The sequence below is a fragment of the Gymnoscopelus microlampas genome (assembly GCF_963454915.1).
Source record: "Gymnoscopelus microlampas genome assembly, chromosome: 22".
In the NCBI taxonomy this organism is placed as follows: Eukaryota; Metazoa; Chordata; class Actinopteri; order Myctophiformes; family Myctophidae; genus Gymnoscopelus; species Gymnoscopelus microlampas.
In genome coordinates, this window is record NC_139959.1 from 40,311,624 (window position 1) to 40,333,894 (window position 22,271).

General features: G+C 42.3%; 1 protein-coding gene across 2 annotated transcripts in view; it reads left to right on the plus strand.

The window, feature by feature from the left end:
- dnajc13 (DnaJ heat shock protein family (Hsp40) member C13) overlaps positions 1–22,271 on the plus strand; it is a 113,004-nt gene that overhangs the window by 83,037 nt on the left and 7,696 nt on the right. The window contains exons 35-53 of one of the 2 annotated variants that reach the window (XM_084048647.1): positions 1,255–1,456; positions 2,231–2,346; positions 3,205–3,283; positions 3,820–3,955; positions 4,449–4,633; positions 6,389–6,463; positions 7,396–7,515; positions 7,982–8,416; positions 9,518–9,631; positions 9,850–9,966; positions 10,915–11,092; positions 11,975–12,066; positions 12,921–13,050; positions 15,177–15,251; positions 15,765–15,877; positions 18,403–18,572; positions 19,566–19,608; positions 19,770–19,943; positions 20,709–20,888. In XM_084048647.1, the coding sequence (XP_083904773.1) occupies positions 1,255–1,456; positions 2,231–2,346; positions 3,205–3,283; positions 3,820–3,955; positions 4,449–4,633; positions 6,389–6,463; positions 7,396–7,515; positions 7,982–8,416; positions 9,518–9,631; positions 9,850–9,966; positions 10,915–11,092; positions 11,975–12,066; positions 12,921–13,050; positions 15,177–15,251; positions 15,765–15,877; positions 18,403–18,572; positions 19,566–19,608; positions 19,770–19,943; positions 20,709–20,888 (2,734 nt within the window). The remainder of the gene's footprint in view (positions 1–1,254; positions 1,457–2,230; positions 2,347–3,204; positions 3,284–3,819; positions 3,956–4,448; positions 4,634–6,388; positions 6,464–7,395; positions 7,516–7,981; positions 8,417–9,517; positions 9,632–9,849; positions 9,967–10,914; positions 11,093–11,974; positions 12,067–12,920; positions 13,051–15,176; positions 15,252–15,764; positions 15,878–18,402; positions 18,573–19,565; positions 19,609–19,769; positions 19,944–20,708; positions 20,889–22,271) is intronic. The other variant, XM_084048648.1, reaches the window with a different exon arrangement.

Genomic DNA, 22,271 nt, shown 5'->3' on the forward strand with positions numbered 1-22,271 from the left:
AAAACAATACATAAGTGTTAGTTTTCTTATAAAGTGCTTCTAAATCACTCCAGTGTGTTTGTGTCAAATCCGTGTAGTTGTTTGTAGTGTTTAATTACTCTTCCACGGAGAGAAAAACTCTGTGATATATATATATATATATATATATATACACACACACACACACACACACACACACACACACACACACACACACACACACACACGCACACACACACACACACATCGTATATCTAGGTGTGCCCTGGGATCTTTTGGCTAAGCCAGGTGTGCCTTGTAACAAAAAAGGTTGATAAACACTGGGTTAGGACATGTCTTATTGTTTCATCCAGTGGTTTTCAACCCTTTTCATGCCAAGGACCCCTAAATTGATATACATTTGGCCACAGACCCCCATCTGAAAATGTTTTGTGCCAGGGACCCCCCCAGAAGCAAAGATTTGAGTTAAGAATGTTCGCTTTAAAAGATATATATTCAAAGCTATGCACACATTTTCAAGATTTTTCAAAAATAGCAGATCTACAAGGTCATTGCGCGGCACGCGGAAAAAATTACGTGGATTATCGTCACCAATGAAAACATTTTTCAAACATTTTAGTTTTTGAAAATAGCAAATCTACAAGCTCACAACGCGTCGCGACGCGTTGTGAGCTTGTAGATAGCTAATAGCCTAATCATAAAAGTGGTAAAGTGGTGGTTAATGTATGTTTTATGAATAAATTACTAAATGTACTTTGTTACTTTACACCACTGTGTATAATACCAAAAAAAAGGCAGGCAAAGAGGTAGCACTTTGTGATTGTGACATAATTCCTGATAAGAATCTGACATGTAGGAATTCTGATTGGTAGTTTATGTCAGTGGTTCTCAAACCTTTTCATGCCAAGGACGCCCTAAATGATATGTATTTGGCCGTGGACCCCCATCTCAAATATTTTGTTCCAGGGACCCCCAGAAGCAAAGATTTGAATTACAAATGCTGGCTTTAAAATATATGTTTTTGCAAAAATGTTCAAGATTTTTCAAAAATAGCAGATCTACAAGCTCATTGTGCGGCACTCGGTGCCGCACTATGAGCTTGTATATCTGCTATTTTTGAATAGCCAAAGTATAAAGGGTTAAAATGGTATTGTGATGCTATAATAAGACATTTAGCTGGGGACCCCCTGGAACCCCCACAAGTACCCCTGGGGGTCCCCGGACCCCACTTTGAGAACCAATGGTTTATGTTGTTCTTTCCTCCCTCCCCCCCAGGCGTATGATGATAGAGAAGATGGCCGCCCACCTGGCGGACTTCAGCCCCAGACTGCAGAGCAACACTCGGGCTCTGTACCAGTACTGTCCCATCCCCGTGGTCAGCTTCCCCCAGCTGGACAACGAGCTGTTCTGTAACATCTACTACCTCAGACACCTGTGTGACACCACCCGCTTCCCCTGCTGGCCAATCAGAGACGGCGTACGTATTACACCTGCGTTTAGGATGGTTTTGTGGGTTGTGTTAGTCAAGTCAAAATGTATTTATAAAGTACATTTAAAAACAACCAGGATTGACCAAAGTTCTGTACATCATAATAAAACAGCAAAAAAAAGTGTAATAGACAGTAAACAGGCAAAAAAATATATACTTTGCTTCACAACAGTGGAATCTTCAAATGTTTATTTTGGTAAACCTTTCACCTATAATAACATGCCCTAAATAAGGATAGATCATGAATAGAGTATTATTAACTTACTGATTATCAATTTATTTATTTTTCTGATTAAATTGAGTAGTTTGATTAACTGTTGCACCCCCAGATTGTGTGTGTGTGTGTGTGTGTGTGTGTGTGTGTGTGTGTGTGTGTGTGTGTGTGTGTGTGTGTGTGTGTGTGTGTGTGTGTGTGTGTGTGTGTGTGTGTGTGTGTGTGTGTGTGTGTGTGTGTGTGTGTGTGTGTGTGTGTGTGGGTGGGTGGGTGGGTGGGTGGGTGTTTTTATCCATTCATACAAGTCTAGCTTTTTGCAGTTTGCCACTCTTAAGCTGTTACGTTGGAGCTAGTTGGGTATTCTGTGCCTTGCTCAAGGGCAGCTCAACAGTAGTTGTATCTCTATCTCTGGTACTTTTCAGAAGTATTTTTACAGACAGATAAATGTAAGTATGGTTCATTTCATAAGGAGTATTATATTCCTTATGAAATGAACAATAGTAAGGGTTGGTCTAACGCTCTGCCCCTTCCTTTGTAACCAACCACAGGTGAAGCTTCTGAAAGACACCCTGGAGGCCTGGAAGAGAGAGGTGGAGAAGAAGCCCCCCTCCATGTCTGTGGACGACGCCTACGAGGTCCTCAGCCTGCCCAAAGGACAAGGACAGTGAGTGTCTCTCTATCTCTCTCTCTCCTTTGGTAGTAATACTCTGAATCAGGGGTCTTCAACGTTTTCAGACCAAGGACCCCCTAACTGAGAGAGTCATGAAGCAGGGACCCCCTCTATATTGTATACAATTGTGTTTCAGATTAAACTTTTTTTTTGTACTTGGTCTGCTCTTTTTTCCCTCTACACCTACACCTTTTTTGCCAAAATAGCCGATCTACAAGCTCACAACGCCTCGCAGCGCGAGGCGTTGTGAGCTTGTAGATCTGCTATTTTTGGCTAATGTTCCCCTCAGAAAAGGGATGCGAGCTTTCAAGTGGTTAATGTAAACAAAAAAAATCATATCACACAAAGATTTGGCGGACCCCCTGTAGTAACTCTGAGGACCCCCTAGGGGTCCCGGACCCCCTGTTGAAGACCTCTGCTCTGAATGATCTCTCCTGATGGAATAGCATGGATTTGAACAGGTGGTTTTCAGAGTTGTGTGCTGCTGTTCCCATCAGGACTGAAGGACGCTGCCGACAGAAATAGAGTTTATACGACCGACTCTTTAACAACTGTTGGCGGTTGTGACGCCCTCCTGTGGGCACGAGTGAAAACGCTTTTTGTGGGTGCACTGTTTCCCAAACAATGGGTCAGGACCCATGTTGCGGACCGATTTTTATGCGTCGCGAGTACTAAATATCCCCATTTAAAAAAAATGTATTGCATAAAAAAAACTAAAACAATTTAATTCAAAAGATTGAAAAAAAGTTTAAACAAATTCAATGAAATGTTCAATATGACAGGAGATCACTGTATCAGATCCTGTGTCAGTGAGATCCACCATTATGACAAAACACATGTTTTTGTTTCCAGGCATGAGGAGAGTAAGATCAGGAAGGCCTACTTCAGACTGGCCCAGAAGTACCATCCAGACAAGAACCCAGAAGGCAGGGTGAGTATCTATGTATATCAGAGGTTTTCAACCCTTTTCATGCCAGGGACCCCTAAATTGATATACATTTGGCCGCGGACCCCCATCTGAAGATGTTGTGCCAGGGACCCCCCAGAAGCAAAGATTTGAGTTAATAATGTTCGCTTTAAAACATATGTATATTCAAGGCTATGCACACATTTTTCTCGATTTTTCAAAGATAGCAGATATACAAGCTCATAGCGCGGCACTCGGTGCCGCGGTATGAGCTTGTATATCTGCTATCTTTGAATAGCCCAAAGCTAAGTGGTTAAAATGACTGTGATGCTATGTTAACTAATGTCGCTGGGGACCCCCTGGTACCCCTCCAAGGACCACTGGTGGTCCCCGGACCACTGGTTGAGAACCACTGATGTATATGACTTAAAATGACACAGATGCTTTCCCGGTTTGAATGGTTTAAACAACTTTTTTTAGGTGACAAAATGACGTAATTGGTGTTTTGTGAAGATGGCGATGGTTATAAACCACTTGCTTTTTCTTGGGGGTTTTTTTAGGACATGTTTGAGAAGGTCAACAAAGCGTACGAGTTCCTCTGCACCAAGTCGGCGCGCTTCATCGACGGCCCGGACCCCGAAAACATCATCCTCATTCTCAAGACCCAGAGCATCCTCTTCAACCGACATAAACAAGGTCTGCTTCACCGCACCCTCTAGTGTGATTGGAGATCACCTTATTATCAACATACACCTGTCCATTTTCTGTCTTATCTTTATGTTTAAGTCGCACTGTTATGCACTGTTGACCTCTTCTTCTCTTGTCTCTTACACACAGAACTACCTTATAAATATGTTGACCTCTTCTTCTCTTGTCTCTTACACACAGAACTATAAATATGTTGACTTCTTCTTCTCTTGTCTCTTACACACAGAACTACCTTATAAATATGTTGACTTCTTCTTCTCTTGTCTCTTACACACAGAACTACCTTATAAATATGTTGACTTCTTCTTCTCTTGTCTCTTACACACAGAACTACCTTATAAATATGTTGACTTCTTCTTCTCTTGTCTCTTACACACAGAACTACCTTATAAATATGTTGACTTCTTCTTCTCTTGTCTCTTACACACAGAACTACCTTATAAATATGTTGACTTCTTCTTCTCTTGTCTCTTACACACAGAACTGGAACCCTATAAATACGCCGGGTACCCCATGCTCATCAAGACCATCACCATGGAAACGGGAGACGAGTCGCTCTTCTCCAAAACCTCGCCCATCCTCCCGGCCGCCGTGGAGCTGGCCTTCCACACCGTCAACTGTTCAGCGCTCAACGCCGAGGAGCTGCGGCGCGAGAACGGCATCGAGGTTAGGCCTGTTACGACTATAGAGTACAGTCACACAAGTCCTGACGTCACTCGTTCATCCCCTGGCTCGTTAACCCTTTAAGCCCTGAAGAAGCATCTGTTTCACTTTTTGATTTGAGCTAAAAAGCATTATTTTACTCTTTGGCTTTTCAAAAAATAGCAGATCTACAAGCTCATAGCGCGGCACTGAGTGCCGCGCTATGAGCTTGTAGATCTGCTATCTTAGAAATATCGTTATTTTTTTGCAAATCTTGAGATTTGAGTTTCAAAAGCGAACATTTGTAACTCAAATCTTTGCTTCTGGGGGATTTAACAGTTTTTTGAAAAAACTTATGTCGCCATAATATCAGTGGTTCTTTTTTCCATGTCAAGGACCCCCAAAATGACATGTATTTAGCCACGGACCCCCATCTAAAAATATATGTTTCAGGGACCCCCGGAAGCAAAGATTCGAGTAAATTTTTTTCGCTTTAAAACGATATATATTAAAAGATTTGCACACATTTTCACGATTTTTCAAAAATAGCAGATATACAAGCTCATAGCGCGGCACTCGGTGCCGCGCTATGAGCTTGTAGATCTGCTATTTTTGAATAGCCAAAGTGTAAAATAATGCTTTTTAGCTCAAATCAAAAAGTAACACAGATGCTTCTTCAGGGCTTCAAGGGTTAAGTCATTTCTCTATGGAGAATAACATTGGGTCATCTTAGAATCGTCTCATATAAGAATTATGGTCCAAAAATAAACAAACTGTCTCTGCAATATTGTCAGGGAGGAGGTTCTGTATCGTTTATGATAGTCAATCACTTATATTTGTCGGTTTTTGGCGATTTCTTTTCTAATTCGGCGGAAGTAACATTACCGTTTTCTCACCGTCAGTTGATGCTTCATATCCATAAGAGTCAAACCTGCCGGGGTCATTAGTTTATTTTTGGAACACAGTTCTTATTTGACGCGATATTAAACACGTCTATGGGAATTCAAAAAACGTGACCCAGGTAGGATGTGTAAATTGCGTCAGACTTCGGTGCTCTATTACATAATCTTCTAATCGCAATTATTTTAGATAATCGCAATTATTTTTGCATAATCGTTTCCATGTTGAAACATTTTCATACGTTTTCAAACATTTCCCAAAAATAGCAGAAATAGCAAATCATCAAGCTTACAACGCGTTGTAATTTTTGGAAAGTGTAACATTATTAAATACATCAGCAATTTCTTGTATATTGCAATTTTTGACGAAGCCTAAAAGGCAAACAGAAATAGTTTGTATTCATATGTTCCAGTGTTCAATGACAAAAACGCTTCTGACATTCATTCATTCTTTTTTTTTTTTTTTTTTTATATTTTTATTGATTTTTTTGTGACATACATGACATCTACTTTCACACACATTCATACACATATACCCCCTTGTACTTGCTATTCAAAAAAAAATAAAAAAAATAATCACATTGTTTACACTTTCTTAAATAAAATGGATAAATTAATAAAAAATAAAAAATAATTTTCAGTTTTCAGTTTCCTTCTCTCTCAAATAATAATATCCATAACGTTCATATATGTTTCCCACGGTTGGTCAAATTCATTTTGCTTTCCCCTAGTTATGTATGTTAATTTTTCCAGTCCAATACAACTCATGAGTTCCTTATGCCATATCCTTAGTGTTGGTATTCATTCATTCTTACTTTGTACTTATCTATTTGTGTGTCTGTCTGTCTGTGTGTGTGTGTGTGTGTGTGTGTGTGTGTAGGTGTTGTTGGAGGCCCTGTCTCGCTGTGTTGCTGTGCTAACTGCTTCCAGCAAGGCAGACGACCAGGCAGTTCAGGTATGTAACGCCAACTCTGCCGTACTACAATCTATGTTAGAGACTTGTGTGTCAGTGCAGTACAAACATCAGCACACCACTGTCAATATAATATGTCCCTGCACCAAAATCACTCAGACAAATTACTCCAAACAGTCCACAGCAGCTATTCTGGGCTAATAAAAGGGATTCTTTAGTGATTAAATGCTGTATTATTCACTTCTGAACGGTATTCTCATGGATTAAAGATCTCAGTCGCCACGACTGTTTTCAGTCATTTAGATTCCACAGAAGTCAGCATGTCTTGCACTGAAAACAGGCGATCTACAATCTCACAACGCGTCTTGTAAATAGCCTGTTCTCAGTTATTATGTGTTCATTAAAGATTAAAGAGTATTTGAAGTGGTCAAACTAGCAATAGAATAGAATACATGTTCAATCTTCCAGAAAACCCTAATTGATCTCCTGTATTTCATAAAAGCAGAGGTTAAAGTCTCCATCTGCAATTTGGTGCAGATTTTTGCTGCAGATTTCCTTAAAAAAATAAAATAATCGGTGGGCTGTATGGCTACCAACAAATCATCATTTTACATGGTAAATGGTGCATTTATATAGCACTTTTTATCTAAAACGCTTTACATAGATTGTGCATTACATTCACACATTCACACACACATTCACACACCGATGGAGGAGGAAACCATGCAAAGCACCAACCTGCTCATCAGGAGCAATTAGGGGTTCAGTGTCTTGCTCAATGACACTTCTACACTAACTCTGGGGGAGCCCGGGATCGAACTGTGAACCTCACGGTTTCCATCCGGCCGCTCTCCCCCTGAGCCACTGCCGCCCCTACATATTGTGCTAATTCTTTATAGTGTGTGTGTGGATTTTATTTAGCTTTAATCTCTGTATTGTGTTTGTGTTGTGTTGTGTTGTCTCGTGTTGTCCAGGTGTGCGGGCACATCTGTAAGTGCTACAGCGTAGCGGCTCAGTTCGAGGAATGCAGGGAGAAGATCGTTGAGATGCCCAACATCATCAGAGACCTCTGTCACGTCCTCTACTATGGAAAGGTGAGGCTAACGCTGATAGCACGCTGTGTGTGTGTGTGTGTGTGTGTGTGTGTGTGCGTGTTTAACACATTCATTGCCAGGTATTAATGAATTAATTAATCCACCACTGCCAGCGGTTTGACCTTATTTTGACCATCCACAGACATCTTTTCTCAACGCGGATGTAAACAGACAATGTCAAGGGTTCTTTCCACCGTAAAAAATACATTGTAACCGCGATCGTCCGTTCTGTAGTTATCGGCAGTTGAATAAAGCTCGTTTTCACCAAAAACACAATCTGGGAAAAGAAATCAGAGATAAATGTATTTTTATAAATGTGATGTTTTGCTATGGTTTCTGTTTTATGTATATTATCAGGTAAAAAAAGTGTAGGTATTATAAGCTACGGCTTCAGCAGTCCATGTGTTGTTTTTGTGCTGTTTGTTGTGACAAAATAAAACTATTCATTCATTCCTTCATTCCAAAGGGTCTGCCGCGCACGGCGGCTCTGGCGGTGCAGTGCGTCAGCTCCTTCGCCGTGGACTTCTTCCTGCAGACCCACCTGTACCACGCCGGCGTGCTGTGGCACCTGCTGGTGCACCTGTTCAACTACGACTACACGCTGGAGGAGAGCGGCGTGGCCGCCAGCCAGGACACCAACCAGCAGGAGGTGGCCAACAGCCTGGCCAAGCTCAGCCTGGTGGCGCTGAGCCGCCTGGGGGGCTACAGCAGCGCCCTGCCTCCCCCGCCGCCCCACCCCGACGCGGAGGGGGCCGCGGGGAACCCCGGCGCCGCCGCCGCCGAGACCAACGGCGTGGTGGAGGGCGTGGTCCCCCCCGAGAACCCCACCGTTCGCAAGAGCCTGGCGGCCATGCTCACGCCCTACATCTCTAAGAAACTGGGCTCGGGGTCGCCCGCCGAGGTCAGTCCCATTTACTGTCTTATTATTATACAGGTTAGGGAAACCTGACACGTAGACGTTAGCCTGGTGAACCATCCCGGTCGCGTGAATTCACATTATCATGTGTTTCTCTGCAAAATAAACCCAGCCAAAGGAATCTTAAATATGACACAGATGCGTTCCCGGTCTTAAAGGGTTAAGTTGTGTGTAAGTTGATCCAGAGGGACCAAAACGTCTGTCAGTTTGAATACAAACTGATGCTGCTGAGCAAGAGCAGCTTTTCCTTCATGAAATACTTTTCTTTTTTTTCATGATCGCTTCAGTTGTCACTGTCCAACGCACCAGAAATATGTCCTTTTGCCTAGATCAGTGCTTCTTAAACCTTTTCATGTCAAGGACCCCCAAATTGACACACGGACCCCCATTCTCTGGTTCCATTTGTACCCTCTCTGAGTTACAGACCCATAAGCATCCATTTGGTTCCCAACTATCCATCATTTGGCTGGGGACCCCACTTTGAAAACCAATGGCCTAGATAATACAGTAACCAAAATCATCCCCATCATCATCAGTGCAAAAACGCAAACAGAAATAAGAGTTTTGTTGTTGTGTGTGTGTGTGTTGTTGTGTGTGTGTGTTGTGGTGTGTCCAGGTGTTAACCCATTGAGACCTGGAACTGTCTCATTTTTATATTTGAGCTAAAAAGCATTATTTTACACTTTGGGCTATTAAAAAATAGCAGATCTACAAGCTCATAGCGCGGCACCGAGTGCCGCGCTATGAGCTTGTAGATCTGCTATTTTTGAAAATTCGTGAAAATGTGTGCAAATCTTTGAATATATATATATTTTAAAGCGAACATTTTTAACTCAAATCTTTGCTTCTGGGGGGGTCCCTGGAACAACATGTTTTGATGGGGGTCCGCGGCCAAATAAATATAATTTTGGGGGTCCTTGACATGAAAAAGATTGAGCACCACTGATATAGAAACATACGTTTTTCAGAAAACTGGTGGGATTTAGGAGACATGTAGAATCGGCTTCAGGTCTTAATGGGTTAAAGCTGCTCAATAGTAACTCTGAGGTTGTGTTGTTGTGTGTGTGTGTGTTGTTGTGTGTCCAGGTGTTGAAGCTGCTGAACAGTAACTCAGAGAACCCCTACCTGATCTGGAACAACGGGACGAGGGCCGAGCTCCTTGAGTTCCTGGAAGGACAGCAGGAAAGCAACATCAAGAGGGTGAGTTCCAGGGAAGTTCTCCGACAGTCGCCACCACAGATTTTGAATTCCACAGAAGCACTGCATGTCTTCTATGAAAGCATGTCACGCACCGGAAAATAGCAGATCTACAAGCTCACAACACGTCTCAGCGCGACCCATTATTGTTGAGAAAGTCGGTAAATCAGTTATTTGGTTTCTCTCATTTATTCATGTCTGTCCTCTGGTCCCTTGTATAGGGTGAGAACGATGAGAGCTTTGGTGCTGAGTTCATGTTCAGCGATCACGGCAAAGAGCTGATCGTGGGAGAGATCTTTGTCCGTGTCTACAACGAGCAGCCCTCTTTTCCCCTGGAGGTGAGTTCACAGAACTTCACACGCACACATGCACATGCACACACACACACACACACACACATAACCGTTCAGTGTTTTATCCACCAGAAAGGATCTCGTTTGGGGCTTTTCAAGCTAGAGTTCTTGAGAATTATCCAAACATAAGAGTATGATAAAAAACAGAATGAATTTCACAGCAGTGTCAGAAGCAGCAATACACAGCATGGTTAAACAACACTATCTAACATAATATAGCATATTCATCATCATAAATCCTGTGAATCTTGGCACTTCTCATTGTATCTTTATTCTTGCCTTCAAGACAACAGGGAAATGAATGTGTTCAGCTTTAGATTAAGATGTTCATGTTATGAGTCCTGTCTCAAAATACTCATTATCCAGAATGTCCCAAGTTTTCAAATGTATAAAACTAGAGGGTCGGGGCGCTGCGCGCCCCTCCCCCCTATCCGCTGCGCGGTGCTTTGTGTTTGTTGGTCTCTATAATATATAAAGCCATAATAGGAGATGTTCCCAATGGAGCTATGCCCAAATATGGAGTGTGTTGTCTGACCTCACTTGGGTCTCGTTGGGCGGTGGTCGGCGATGACGCTAAGGAACAACATGGCCGACTGTAATGTTGTGAGTTTGTGTTGGCCGCAATTAATTATGCTGCGAGGGGGCAGATGTGTGCTGAGCAGTGAGAAGTGGCCTACAGACTGCGCGTAGTAATTCTGCACGTTGTGGCGTGTCTTGTTAGTGACATTGATATGTTGTTTTTGTGTTTAGTCCCACACAGTGGCAGGTTTTTTTTGGGGGTTTTGGGTTTAGAAATGTATAGATAGATGTAAAAAAAAAAACTTAGCAGATTAGCAGAAGAAAATAGCTGATCTCTAAGATCACAATGCGTCGCATGGCGTCTTAAAAAACATGCGAGTACTTTTCCCACCACTGACTATTGGTTGTGTTCAGTTCCCCAAGGCGTTCGCGGCCAGCCTGCTGGACTACGTGGGCTCCCAGGCCCAGTACCTCCACACGCTGCTGACCATGAACCAGAGCACCAAGGTGGAGTCCCAGCAACACGCCGAGAGGCTCCGCTGGGCCGAGATGGCCCTGGAGGCCCTCCGGAACGTCATCAAGAACAACCCCGGTGAGACGGCACTTTGACTCTGTTTCACTAAGAAACACGGCAAAGAAGCATATTTTGTTGCTTATGTTTTTAGGGATTTTTTTTTTTGCTATTTTGAAAAGCATTTTAACTCATTCAGTGCCAAGCTTATTTATTCATGTTTATGGAATTTTGGCTCTGAGTGCCACAGCCAAAATTCATTGTAAAATAAAAGTGCTTAGGAAGCGAGATACAGCCTTTTTAAGTTATAGGTTAAACAAGGAGTGGATGGAGCAGCAAATCTTCAAATCATCATATCTTGGGCTCTGAACATGTTTCCCCCCCCCCCCAAAAAAAAAAAAAAAAAAAAACTTATTTTGATTTTCTTTTTTTTTTTTGATTTTTTTTTTATGACGGATTTGACGGATTGTGGCGCTCTGGGCGTCAGGCCACGTGACGGATTTGACGGATTGTGGCACTCAATGAGTTAAAATAGTTCAAATAGCAGATCTACAAGCTCAAAATGTGTCGCAGTGCAACGCGTTTTGAGCTTGTAGATCTGCTACTTTTGCTATTTTTTTTATTGGAATTCAGATTTTTTTTGTTGTGCTATTTTTGAATTGGAATCCTGAAAAGTAATATTTTTTTGCAAATGCATTTAGTTATACTTATGTCAACTTTTTAAACTTAAATACAAAGACATTGGTTAATACTAGTCATTAAGCTACTAATATAGACTGAAGAAATTAAAGCGGGTCATGTTTGCATGTTTGGAATCATAACAGTTGAAATCAATAATATATCACTATTCTGATATTAACCTGCGGGCCGCACTAAGTGAACGTGGGGGCTGCATGTGGCCCCCGGGCCGCCAGTTGCTCTCTTGTTGATCTCTTGTAATTGGTGTTTTCTGTATCTCTACAGGTTCTGAGACAGAGTGCATTGGACATTTCAAGCTGCTGTTCTCATTGCTGCGCTTTTATGGAGCTGGAAAAGTGCAGCAGCTTGCTCTGGAGGTACAGTACAGTAGGGCTACAACACTGTTAGCTGCTATTCAATCTGAATTCTACCGCTCCGTTGTGAGGAACGACTGATCCATCCCTACAACCCCTCCCGCTCACTCAGATCAGCTACCGTAACACAGGGAAGCCGTCAGAACACCGTCCCTAAAACACCCTGGACAACGCTCCACACGTCCCAGACTCTTCTTCCTTCTTGCTCCCAAACTGTGGAACAAACTCCCCATAGCAGTTAGAACTGCAGACTCACTCCCAATCTTCCGCTGTAATCTGAAGACTCACCTCTTCAGACTCCACCTTAACCCGTAGCACTTGCTCTAGCCTTGACGACCGTGCAGGCTTATGCAAAGGTTCAAATGTCATTTAGATAGCATGTTGTGTAGACAAGATGCCAGGTTCACTTGTTGACCTGGCATAGTTTGTATAGTTTCAAATGTATATTCTACTGTTTAGACTGATGATAGGTTCTTGGTTTACCTCTGATCCTAGATTGAGAGTTTCTATGCATTTGATGTATTACCTTGATTACTGTAAATCGCTCTGGATTAACATAACTAGTGTGTTTTATCAGTGTTAACTTAACACACTGTGTTGGTGTCCTTCCACAGGTCGTGAACACATTGTTTTATCAGTGTTAACTTAACACACTGTGTTGGTGTCCTTCCACAGGTCGTGAACACATTGTTTTATCAGTGTTAACTTAACATACTGTGTTGGTGTCCTTCCACAGGTCGTGAACACATTGTTTTATCAGTGTTAACTTAACACACTGTGTTGGTGTCCTCCACAGGTCGTGAACACATTGTTTTATCAGTGTTAACTTAACACACTGTGTTGGTGTCCTTCCACAGGTCGTGAACACGGTGACGTGTAACCAGGAGTGTGTGAGCAACATCGCTGAGTCCCTGGTTCTCTCTAACCTGCTGTTGCTGCTGCACTCTCTGCCCTCCAGTAAGAAGAATTCACACTCAATACCACCAGGTGGAGCCGTTTCTATTGACTATTGACCATGTTCACAAGCGGCCATTTTGGAGGGAAATGTATTGTTTACGCATCGTCACTGTCGGGCAGACAAACTTGTATGTCCAAAAAACAAAACACAAAAAAAGAAACCTGTGTAGTTATAATTTTGTTAAAGGGATATTTATCGTGTACTCAGGCTGTTAGCCCCCCCCCCAGACAGTTTTTAAGTTGCTTGATTCAGTCTTTAGATATTTGATATTCATTTTATCAGACACGCCCCCTTCCTATACAAACCCATTGTAACTTCAAACTCAATTTTAACCATGTTAGATTCATCAAAAACCCCCGTCCTTGGTTCTGTTTTTTCAATTACTTTTTTCATTTATTTAATTACATTTTTTATTGTATTTAATTTGTTTTCATTTTCAAAAAAATATAAAAAAATAATGAAAAAAAGTAATTGAAAAAGCACGGTCTCCTCACGTATTAGAAGGACAATATCAGTCACCAGAATCAAGGACGGGTGTTTCTGATGAATCTAACATGTTTAAAATAGAGTTTGAAGTTATAATGGGTTTGTATAGGAAGGGGGCGTGTCTGATAAAATGAATATCAAATATTAAAAAAGAAATCACACCCAGTGTGAAGTGGGCGGTGTGTGGTCATCACAACATGACTCACTTAAAAAAACATAATGTGTTTTTTTTAAGTCCATACTACTATTCATAGGGCTGCACATGTGACATGTGTGTCGCTAGCTAATCACAGTCCTGAATTTGCAAAGTCAGCCAATCACATTACAGCTAGTGGTGATGACACTAGCTGTAATGTGATTGGCTGACTTTGCAAAAGTATAGATTTGCATCGACTGTGGAAGGGTTAGCGTTGTAGACTGCGTTGTAGACTATTGGCCAATCACGGTGCAGGATTGGTCAGTGTCCAAACCTCACTTATAGGGGGCGGTTACACCGCCCCAAAAATCAAATATCTAAATACTGAATCAAGCAACTTAAAAACTGTACAGGGTGCTCACAAAAGCCTGAGTAGACAATACAATTACCACTTTTTTTTTATCGAAAATGAAATATCCCTTTAATTAACCCCTTTCAAACTGGCATCCCTATATTAGTCAAGATTTTTTTAAATGGCAGATCTGCAACACGTGTGCTTGTTGCAGATCTGCCATTTAAATTTTTAATTTTATACTTTGTCATACGACAAAGTATAAAATGAATAGGCCACTCGTTTATGAAAATATATATGGAGAGCTCTCTGTCCAACAGTGACGATATTATTGGCTGGGATACCAGCCCAGTCCAACAGTTATGCAGATGTTTTTGTCACAATGTGGGTGATTGGCTCCGATGGTCTGAATGACAGCCAATGACATGACAGCAAACAAAGGCACTATTCGCGGGGGTCTAAGATAAAGATACCAGCAAGGATACGGTGACATCACTGTTATGCGACGCGGTACAGTGATGTCACTGTCATGCAACAATTGTCGATACAACGTAACGTTGTGCAACTATCAAAGAAGGCCAGCGCACTGCTTTGGGCGTTGTTCTCTTAATATTACAAGAACTAGAACACGGTCAAACTTTATTATTCGCTCTCTAAACTCTGACAAGTGACTCATCTTTTGTCACATGACATCCTCTATCTCCCAAATCCCCATAGCTCACAGCACTCCCTTGAGGCACCTAAGTACCATTACAGTTGAATTGAAGTGTACTCGGGTACCAAAAAAACCATTAACCCATTAATACCTGGAACGCATCTGTGTCACTTTAGATTTCTTTGGCTATTCAAAAATAGCAGATATACAAGCTCATAGCGCGGCACCGAGTGCCGCGCTATGAGCTTGTAGATCTGCTATTTTTGAAAAATCTTGTTTTTTTTGTTTGGTTTTTTTTCAAAAAACTTTTAGGATTTAGAAAACATTTTTAAGAATCGCCTCAGGTCTTAATGGGTTAAATGTGAATGCTGGCCAGGGGGGGGGGGGGGGGGGTGGAGGGGATCGTACTGGGGAACGGTTGTTATCAATCAGACCTACTGTAGTGTGAGTCCATTACAACACGGTGTCCCTGTGACGATGACATTACTTATGTCATTTGTTCTTGTTGTTTCTCTGTCACTTTCAGGTCGGCAGCTTGTGCTGGAGACCCTGTACGCCTTGACCTCCAACACTAAGATCATTAAAGAAGCTATGGCCAAAGGTTGGTAAACACTAGTGCATATTCATGACTTCTTCAGCTGCTGACGGAAATCAGTGGTGTAAAGTAACTACGTACATTTACTCAAGTACTGTACTTTTTGAGGTATTTTTTTGCTCTACTGGAGTATTTCCAATTTTCAATAGTATTTCTTCCACTCCGCTACAGCTCAGAGGCAAATATTGTACTTTTACTCCACTACAATTATTTGAAAACTTTAGTTACTAGTTACTTTGTATGTTTTGATTATTATTACAAAACATGCATTAACCACTTCAGCCCCATATCTACTCTGGCTATTTGAAAATAGCCGATCTGCAAGTTCAGAACAAGTTGTGAGCTTGTAGATCGGCTATCTGTTAAGATTTCTATACATTTTGTACATTTGAAAAGTTGTGAAATGGGACATTCTGCATAATGAGTACTTTCTACTGTTGGTACTTTAATTACATTTTGATACCAAAACGTTTGTACTTTTACCCCCCCCCCCCCCCCCCCCCCTGCCCCCCTCCACAGGTGCTCTGATCTACCTGTTAGATCTGTTCTGTAACTCCACCCACCCTCAGGTGCGCTCCCAGACCGCAGAGCTGTTCTCCAAGATGACCTCAGACAAACTGGTCGGGCCAAAGGTGAGGGGGCAAAAAAAACCTTTCCTATCGCTCTTTAAAGGGCCAGACCACTTTGGTAGAGGTTTGGGTTGTGTAGTTACCTTGCCATGATGTAACTCCAAAGGTGGACAAGAAATGAAACATAACTAGAGTTTCGGCCCGCTACGCGGGCCACGCAGTGCCCACTTGGCAGCGCAGATCTCGGCGAAGGAAAACTGTAAAGCCACAGCCACCCATGCAAGCTGTTGCACATGAACTCTGCAGCCGCACTGAGGCGCTCTAACACAAACACGCTGACATTAAGCTTCACTCAACAAACATCAGCACGACACACAACATTGTATCGATATATGGAGCGATTGTCTGAATATCGCTTGGTATCGATATATATATATATTTTTTCGATATTTCGATTTTTTTTTTAACTTTTTAATATATATAAATATATTTGATATACATAAAATATATAATCTTTAATATGTATATATATGTATGTGTGGGTATATATATATATATATATATATATATACATATATATATATAATGTAATAGTCAAGGCAGTGAGGCACACACTACTGTGTTGTTGAGAGACAACGGATGCATGCTTATGAGAAACAACACAAAGAAAACCTGGCAAAACAGTTGCGTGCATTAGCGCATGATGAGGATAAAGGAAACATTCAGTGTAAATGTCCAGTTTGCTAATTCACAACGACTGTGCAAGATAATCCCCACACCAAGTGAGTAAAAAAAGTCATTATCCAGTCCGACTTCACTGTAGCCTATAGTAGCCTTTTCATAAATTATGTTAGTACTTAGGCTGTCCTGAAAGTTTATAATATTTAGAGAAATGTAAAGTTTCAAATACGAAAGTAGTAGTAGTAGGCGAGAATTAGCAAGCTGGACATGTAGACTGAATGTTTCCTTTATCCTCATCTTGCGCTAATGCACGCAACTGTTTTGCCAGGTTTTATTTTTGTTGTTTCTCATAAGCGTGCATCCGTTGTCCGTCACCAGCACAGTAGTCTGTGCCTTGACTTCAACATGGGAAAAGGCTGTTTGCTTCAAGCGAACCCCCCCCCCCCCCCACGCGCGCGCGTTATTTCACTTGCTAAGTAATGGCTTAGCAAGTGAAATGAAAAAAAATAATAATGACCTGTTGCTACTGCTGGCCGAGAGAAAGACAGAGACTGTGTGTGTGTGTGTGTGTGTGTGTGTGTGTGTGTGTGTGTGTGTCTCTCTCTCTTTCGCTCCCCGGGGGCGTGGCTCGCTCTGTGTCAGAGGGCAGTGTTGCCATGTCCTGTTATTGTAAGCGACGTGTAAGTGACTTTGAGCGAGGAGGAATGGAGGCAAAATGGAGGAAAATTCACAGACCCGATTGCTTATTTCTCGCGCGCAACCTGGCAACGTTGGTCCGCACGCTAAAGGGAACAGAATGGTGTGGCCGAAATGTTGTCCGCCTCGTGTTTCGCTGTCGTTCGGCGGTGGTCGGTGGGGACGCTAAGGAACAACATGGTGGACCGTAATGTTGTGAGTTTGTGCTGGCCACAATTAATTATGCTGCGAGGAGGGAAATGTGTGGTGAGCCATGAGAAGTAGCCTACGGACTGCGTGAAGTAATTGAGCGCGTTGTGGCTTGTGTTGTTAGTGACATTGATATGTTGTTGTTGTGTTTAGTCCGACACCGTGACACGGGGAAATTATGGGTTTTGGTTTGTGCAATGTATTATAGGATTGCTCCATTGATTAGAAATTGATAATTCAAAATATGCTCATCATCGACTTACATTGTACGGTGAAACAGCTCTCAAAGTCACTCTTTTAGCACAAAAACAAACACAAACAAAGTTGATTCAGACAATATAGAACATCACCAAACCCAGTACCGTTTGCTTTAAAAAAAAAACGTTAACTTCCTTTGATTTTATTATTTGAAGATCTGGATCTAGTCCGGGTTTTCCTCCTAATAAAAACCCAACTGTGTCATTTTTTGATTTCTTTGGCTATTCAAAAATAGCAGATATACAAGCTCATTGGCACCAAGTGCCAAGCTATGAGCTTGTAGATCTACTATTTCTTTTAAAAATGTAACTCAAATCTTTGCTTCTGGGGGTCCCTGGAACAAAACATTTTGAGATGCGGGGGATTCCGAATACATATCTAAAAATTGTGTCTAAATCCTAACTGTATGTTTCTGTATCAGTGGTATGAGCTTGTAGATCTGCTATTTTTGAAAAATCGTGAAAACTGTTGCCAATCTTTGAATATATATATGTTTTTAAAGCGAACATCTGTAAAATAGTTTGGTTCCAAACTATTTTACAGATGTTGTCGTCTCAAAAAATATTTATATTCAAAGATTTGCACAAACGTTCAAGATTTAAAAAAAATAAATAGCAGATCTACAAGCTCATAGTGCGGCACTCAGTGCCGCGCTATGAGCTTGTAGATCTGCTATTTTTGAATAGCCCAAAGTATAAAATAATGGTTATATCTCAAATGTAAAATGACACAGGTGTTAACTCTGTCCCTCTCACCGCCACCAGGTGCGTCTGACGCTGGTGCGCTTCTTGCCGGGCGTGTTCATGGACGCCATGCGGGACAACGCCGAGGCGGCCGTGCACATCTTCGAGGGAACGCACGAGAACCCCGAGCTCATCTGGAACGACGGCTCCAGAGAGACGGTCTCCACCACCGTGCGGGAGATGATGATCGAGTAAGAACCGACCGACCGCACGGATCAGTCCGTTATTAACTCATTGAGTGCCCAAATTATTATTATCTATTTCTGGCCATTACAATTTTTTTTTTTTTTTTTTTTCAAAATAAAAAGAAAAGTGCTTAGGAAGCGAGATACAGCCTTTTTAAGTTATAAGTTAAACAAGGAGTGGATGGAGCTGCAAATCTTCAGATGATGATATCTTGAGTTTTTTTCAATTTTTTTCAAAAACACGTGAAACACGTTAATGGCACTCAATGAGTTAAAGGAGAATTCCGCCCTAGCTTTTTCTTACCTTTTATATGATATTATGATATCCTAGGATGAGGATACTGTAGAAAAAAGTTGAAAAATGAATATCTCCATCCCGGGTCCACCGCAGCTAAAAACCCCGAGCCGATGTCGCCTCACAGCTAGAAGGTCCTGGGTTCGATTTCCCGCAGGGGACGCTGTGGGCGCTGGGGGCGTGTCTTCTCCTCCGCGTCATCAGCGCCCATACCCTAGGTGGGGTTGGTGAAAGGGCCTACTCTGTGTGGAGTTTGCATGTTCTCCCCGTGTCTCCTAGGGTAGTTAATACCCTCACAAAAACATGCAGTAATCCTGGTCACTACTCCCCCTGGTCAGCCGGGGCGCCTGATGGAGGGGAAAGGAACTGGTTGGAATAACGTGTTCCTTCCCCCCCCCCCCCTGTCAGGTGACAAGAAGGTCAGTTGGCTCTCATGCATTGAAGGAGGCATGAGCTCGGCCCTGGCCTCCCTAGGCTGGTGAGGGGATTGTAGCGCCCAGGACCTAACCCTCAGGAAATTGGCACCGGGTGAAAAATAAGGGTTACAAAATCGCGGGATAAAAAAAAAAGAAAGAAACCCGAGCCTATGGGCCATGTGCTAGATGGCTTTTTTTTTTGGTGGGATGTGAAATAAAATATCAGAGTACTTCTTCCACCACTGCACACTTACATTATTTTAATACCATGTGCATCGTCTCTTCCAGGCACTTTAAACAGCAGAAGGACAACCCTGACGTGAACTGGAGAGTAAGTTCCTCAAACACACTGATGTCAGAGAGCAGCTTCATGTTATAGAGATGCATGAATGGAACGTCAAACTCTGTGTGTGTGTGTGTGTGTGTGTGTGTGTGTGTGTGTGTGTGTGTGTGTGTGTGTGTGTGTGTGTGTGTGTGTGTGTGTGTGTTCAGTTGCCAGAGGACTTCACGGTGGCATACGGCGCAGGACAGGGCGAGCTAGAAGTGGGCGGAGTCTTCCTGCGGATCTTCATCGCCCAGCCGGGCTGGGTCCTCCGCAAACCCCGGGACTTCCTGGTGTCTCTGTTAGAGACCCTGACCGAACTGCTGGAGAAGAACCACCCCAACGTGAGAGAGAGACACACACACACACACACACACACACACACACACACACACACACTTTGAGAACCACTGATATAGCATGTCAAGTTTATTTTGAAGACATTTGTAGGATATATATATTCAAATATTTTCACAAATGTACACGTTTTTTTCAAAAATAGTAAATCTTAAAATTACAGATGCGTTCCCGGCAGTGGTGTAAAGTAACCAAGTACATTTACTTAAGTACTGTACTTAAGTACAATTAATTTAAGGTATTTGTACTTTACTTGGGTTTTTCCAATTTCCAATACTTTTACTCCTACTCCCCTACATCTCAGAGGCAAATGTTGTACTTTTACTCCACTACATTTATTTGAAAACTTTAGTTGCTAGTTACTTTTCAGATCTAAATTATGATATAATGAAACACACATTAACCACTTTAGCCCTATTTTATACCTAGGCTATTTGAAAATAGCAGATCTACAAGCTCACAACGCGTCGCATCGCGACGCGTTGTGAGCTTGTAGATCTGCTATTTTCAAATATTTGGTACTTTTACTTTTGGTACTTTAAGTACATTTTGATGCCAATACTTTTGTACTTTTACTCAAGTACATTTTTTATTCTGGTCTTTTACTTGTAACGGAGTACTTTTATAGTGCAGTATTGGTACTTTTACTTAAGCAAAGAATTTGAGCACTTTTTCCACCACTGGTTCCCGGATTGAATGGGTTACGGCTCTGTAATCTGATCATTTCTGACGACCTCTCTGACCCCCCACAGGGCGAGGCCTTGGAGACGGTCACCACGGCGGCGGTGTGTCTGTTCAGCAGCCAGGGCCAGCTGTGTGACCAGGTGCCTCCTCTGGGCCACCTGCCCCGCGTCCTGGCCGCGCTCAACCACCGGAACAACGCCGTGCCCAAGAGCTCCATACGCCTCATCCACGTGCTCTCTGACAACGAGGTGAGGCTGGAGGGAGGACGGGAGCGGGGCGGTCTGGGCACTGAGGAAGAGTGGGCAGCACCCCCCCCCCCCCCCACCCCATGTCAAATTGGCTATTTGGTCCAAAATGTGAAGAAAATATAAGCAATATAAAAGTGTCTTAAAGGACGACTTCACCACTTTTCAACATATCTTTAATAGGTCCTCACTAATGCTCATGATAAAACGGTACCATTTTTTTCTAATCAGTCTGTGTCTCAGAGGAGGGCTGTAGACAGTTCAGAAACCCGTCTACCAGTGACATCATCGATGGGGAATCCAAGCTAATAGAAACTGCAGGCTTTGTATTCCTGGAAAGTTGCAATGCAATAATAGATCCCATTGTTCTCGCCTTAATAAAAATCGGAATAATTTAAAAAAAAACTTTTTGGAAAAAAAAATCCTGCCTAACGATGATGTCACTGGTAGACGGGTTTCTGGACTGTCCACAGCCCTCCTATGAGACACAGACCAAGTAGAAAAAAATTGTATCATTTTATCATGAGCATTAGTGAGGACCTATTATATGAAGATATGTTGAAAAGTGGTGAAGTCGTCCTTTAAGTAATGTAAAGTATACTTGATTAGAACATGATTGAACTGAGTAGAAAAAAATGACACCATTTTATCAGGAGCATTAGTGAGGATCTATTATATGAAGATAGGTCGAAAATGGGTGAAGTTGTCCTTTAACTCTCTTTAACAGCCAGAATAATAGTGTAATAGTGTCACCCCACTGCCAGCGAAAACAAACTATTTTTACTGTACCTTTGAATATTTTCCATGATCGCTGTCCTCATAGAACATGGATATAAGCTAGGGGTCCTTGAGGGAGTCCCAGGGGGTCCCCAGCTAAATGATAGATAGTTGGGAAAGAAATGGACCCTTATGGGCCTGTAACTCTGACAGTGTATAAATGGAACCATTACATTGATTTCACAATATAAATTGGGGTCCCAGAGATAGAAATACCATTACATGGGGGTCCGTAGGCCTAATGCATGTCAAACTGGGGGTCCTTGAAATAAAAAATGGTTGAGAATCACTGCTAGAGCCAATCTTCTCTTATGGGGGTCCCTGGCGTATCTTTTCAATGTGGGGTGCGCGGGGCTAATAAGTGTCAATTTGGGGGTCCTTGACATGAACAGGTTTGAGTACTGAGCTAGGGCATACATGTGTGGTTTAACCCATTGAGACCTGAAGCCGATTCTACATGTCTCCTAAATCTTAACAGTATTCTGAAAAACCTATGTTTCTATATCAGTGGTGCTCAATCTTTTTCATGTCAAGGACCCCCAAAATTATATGTATTTGGCCGCCGACCCCCATGAAAATATTTTGTTCCAGGGACCCCCCAGAAGCAAA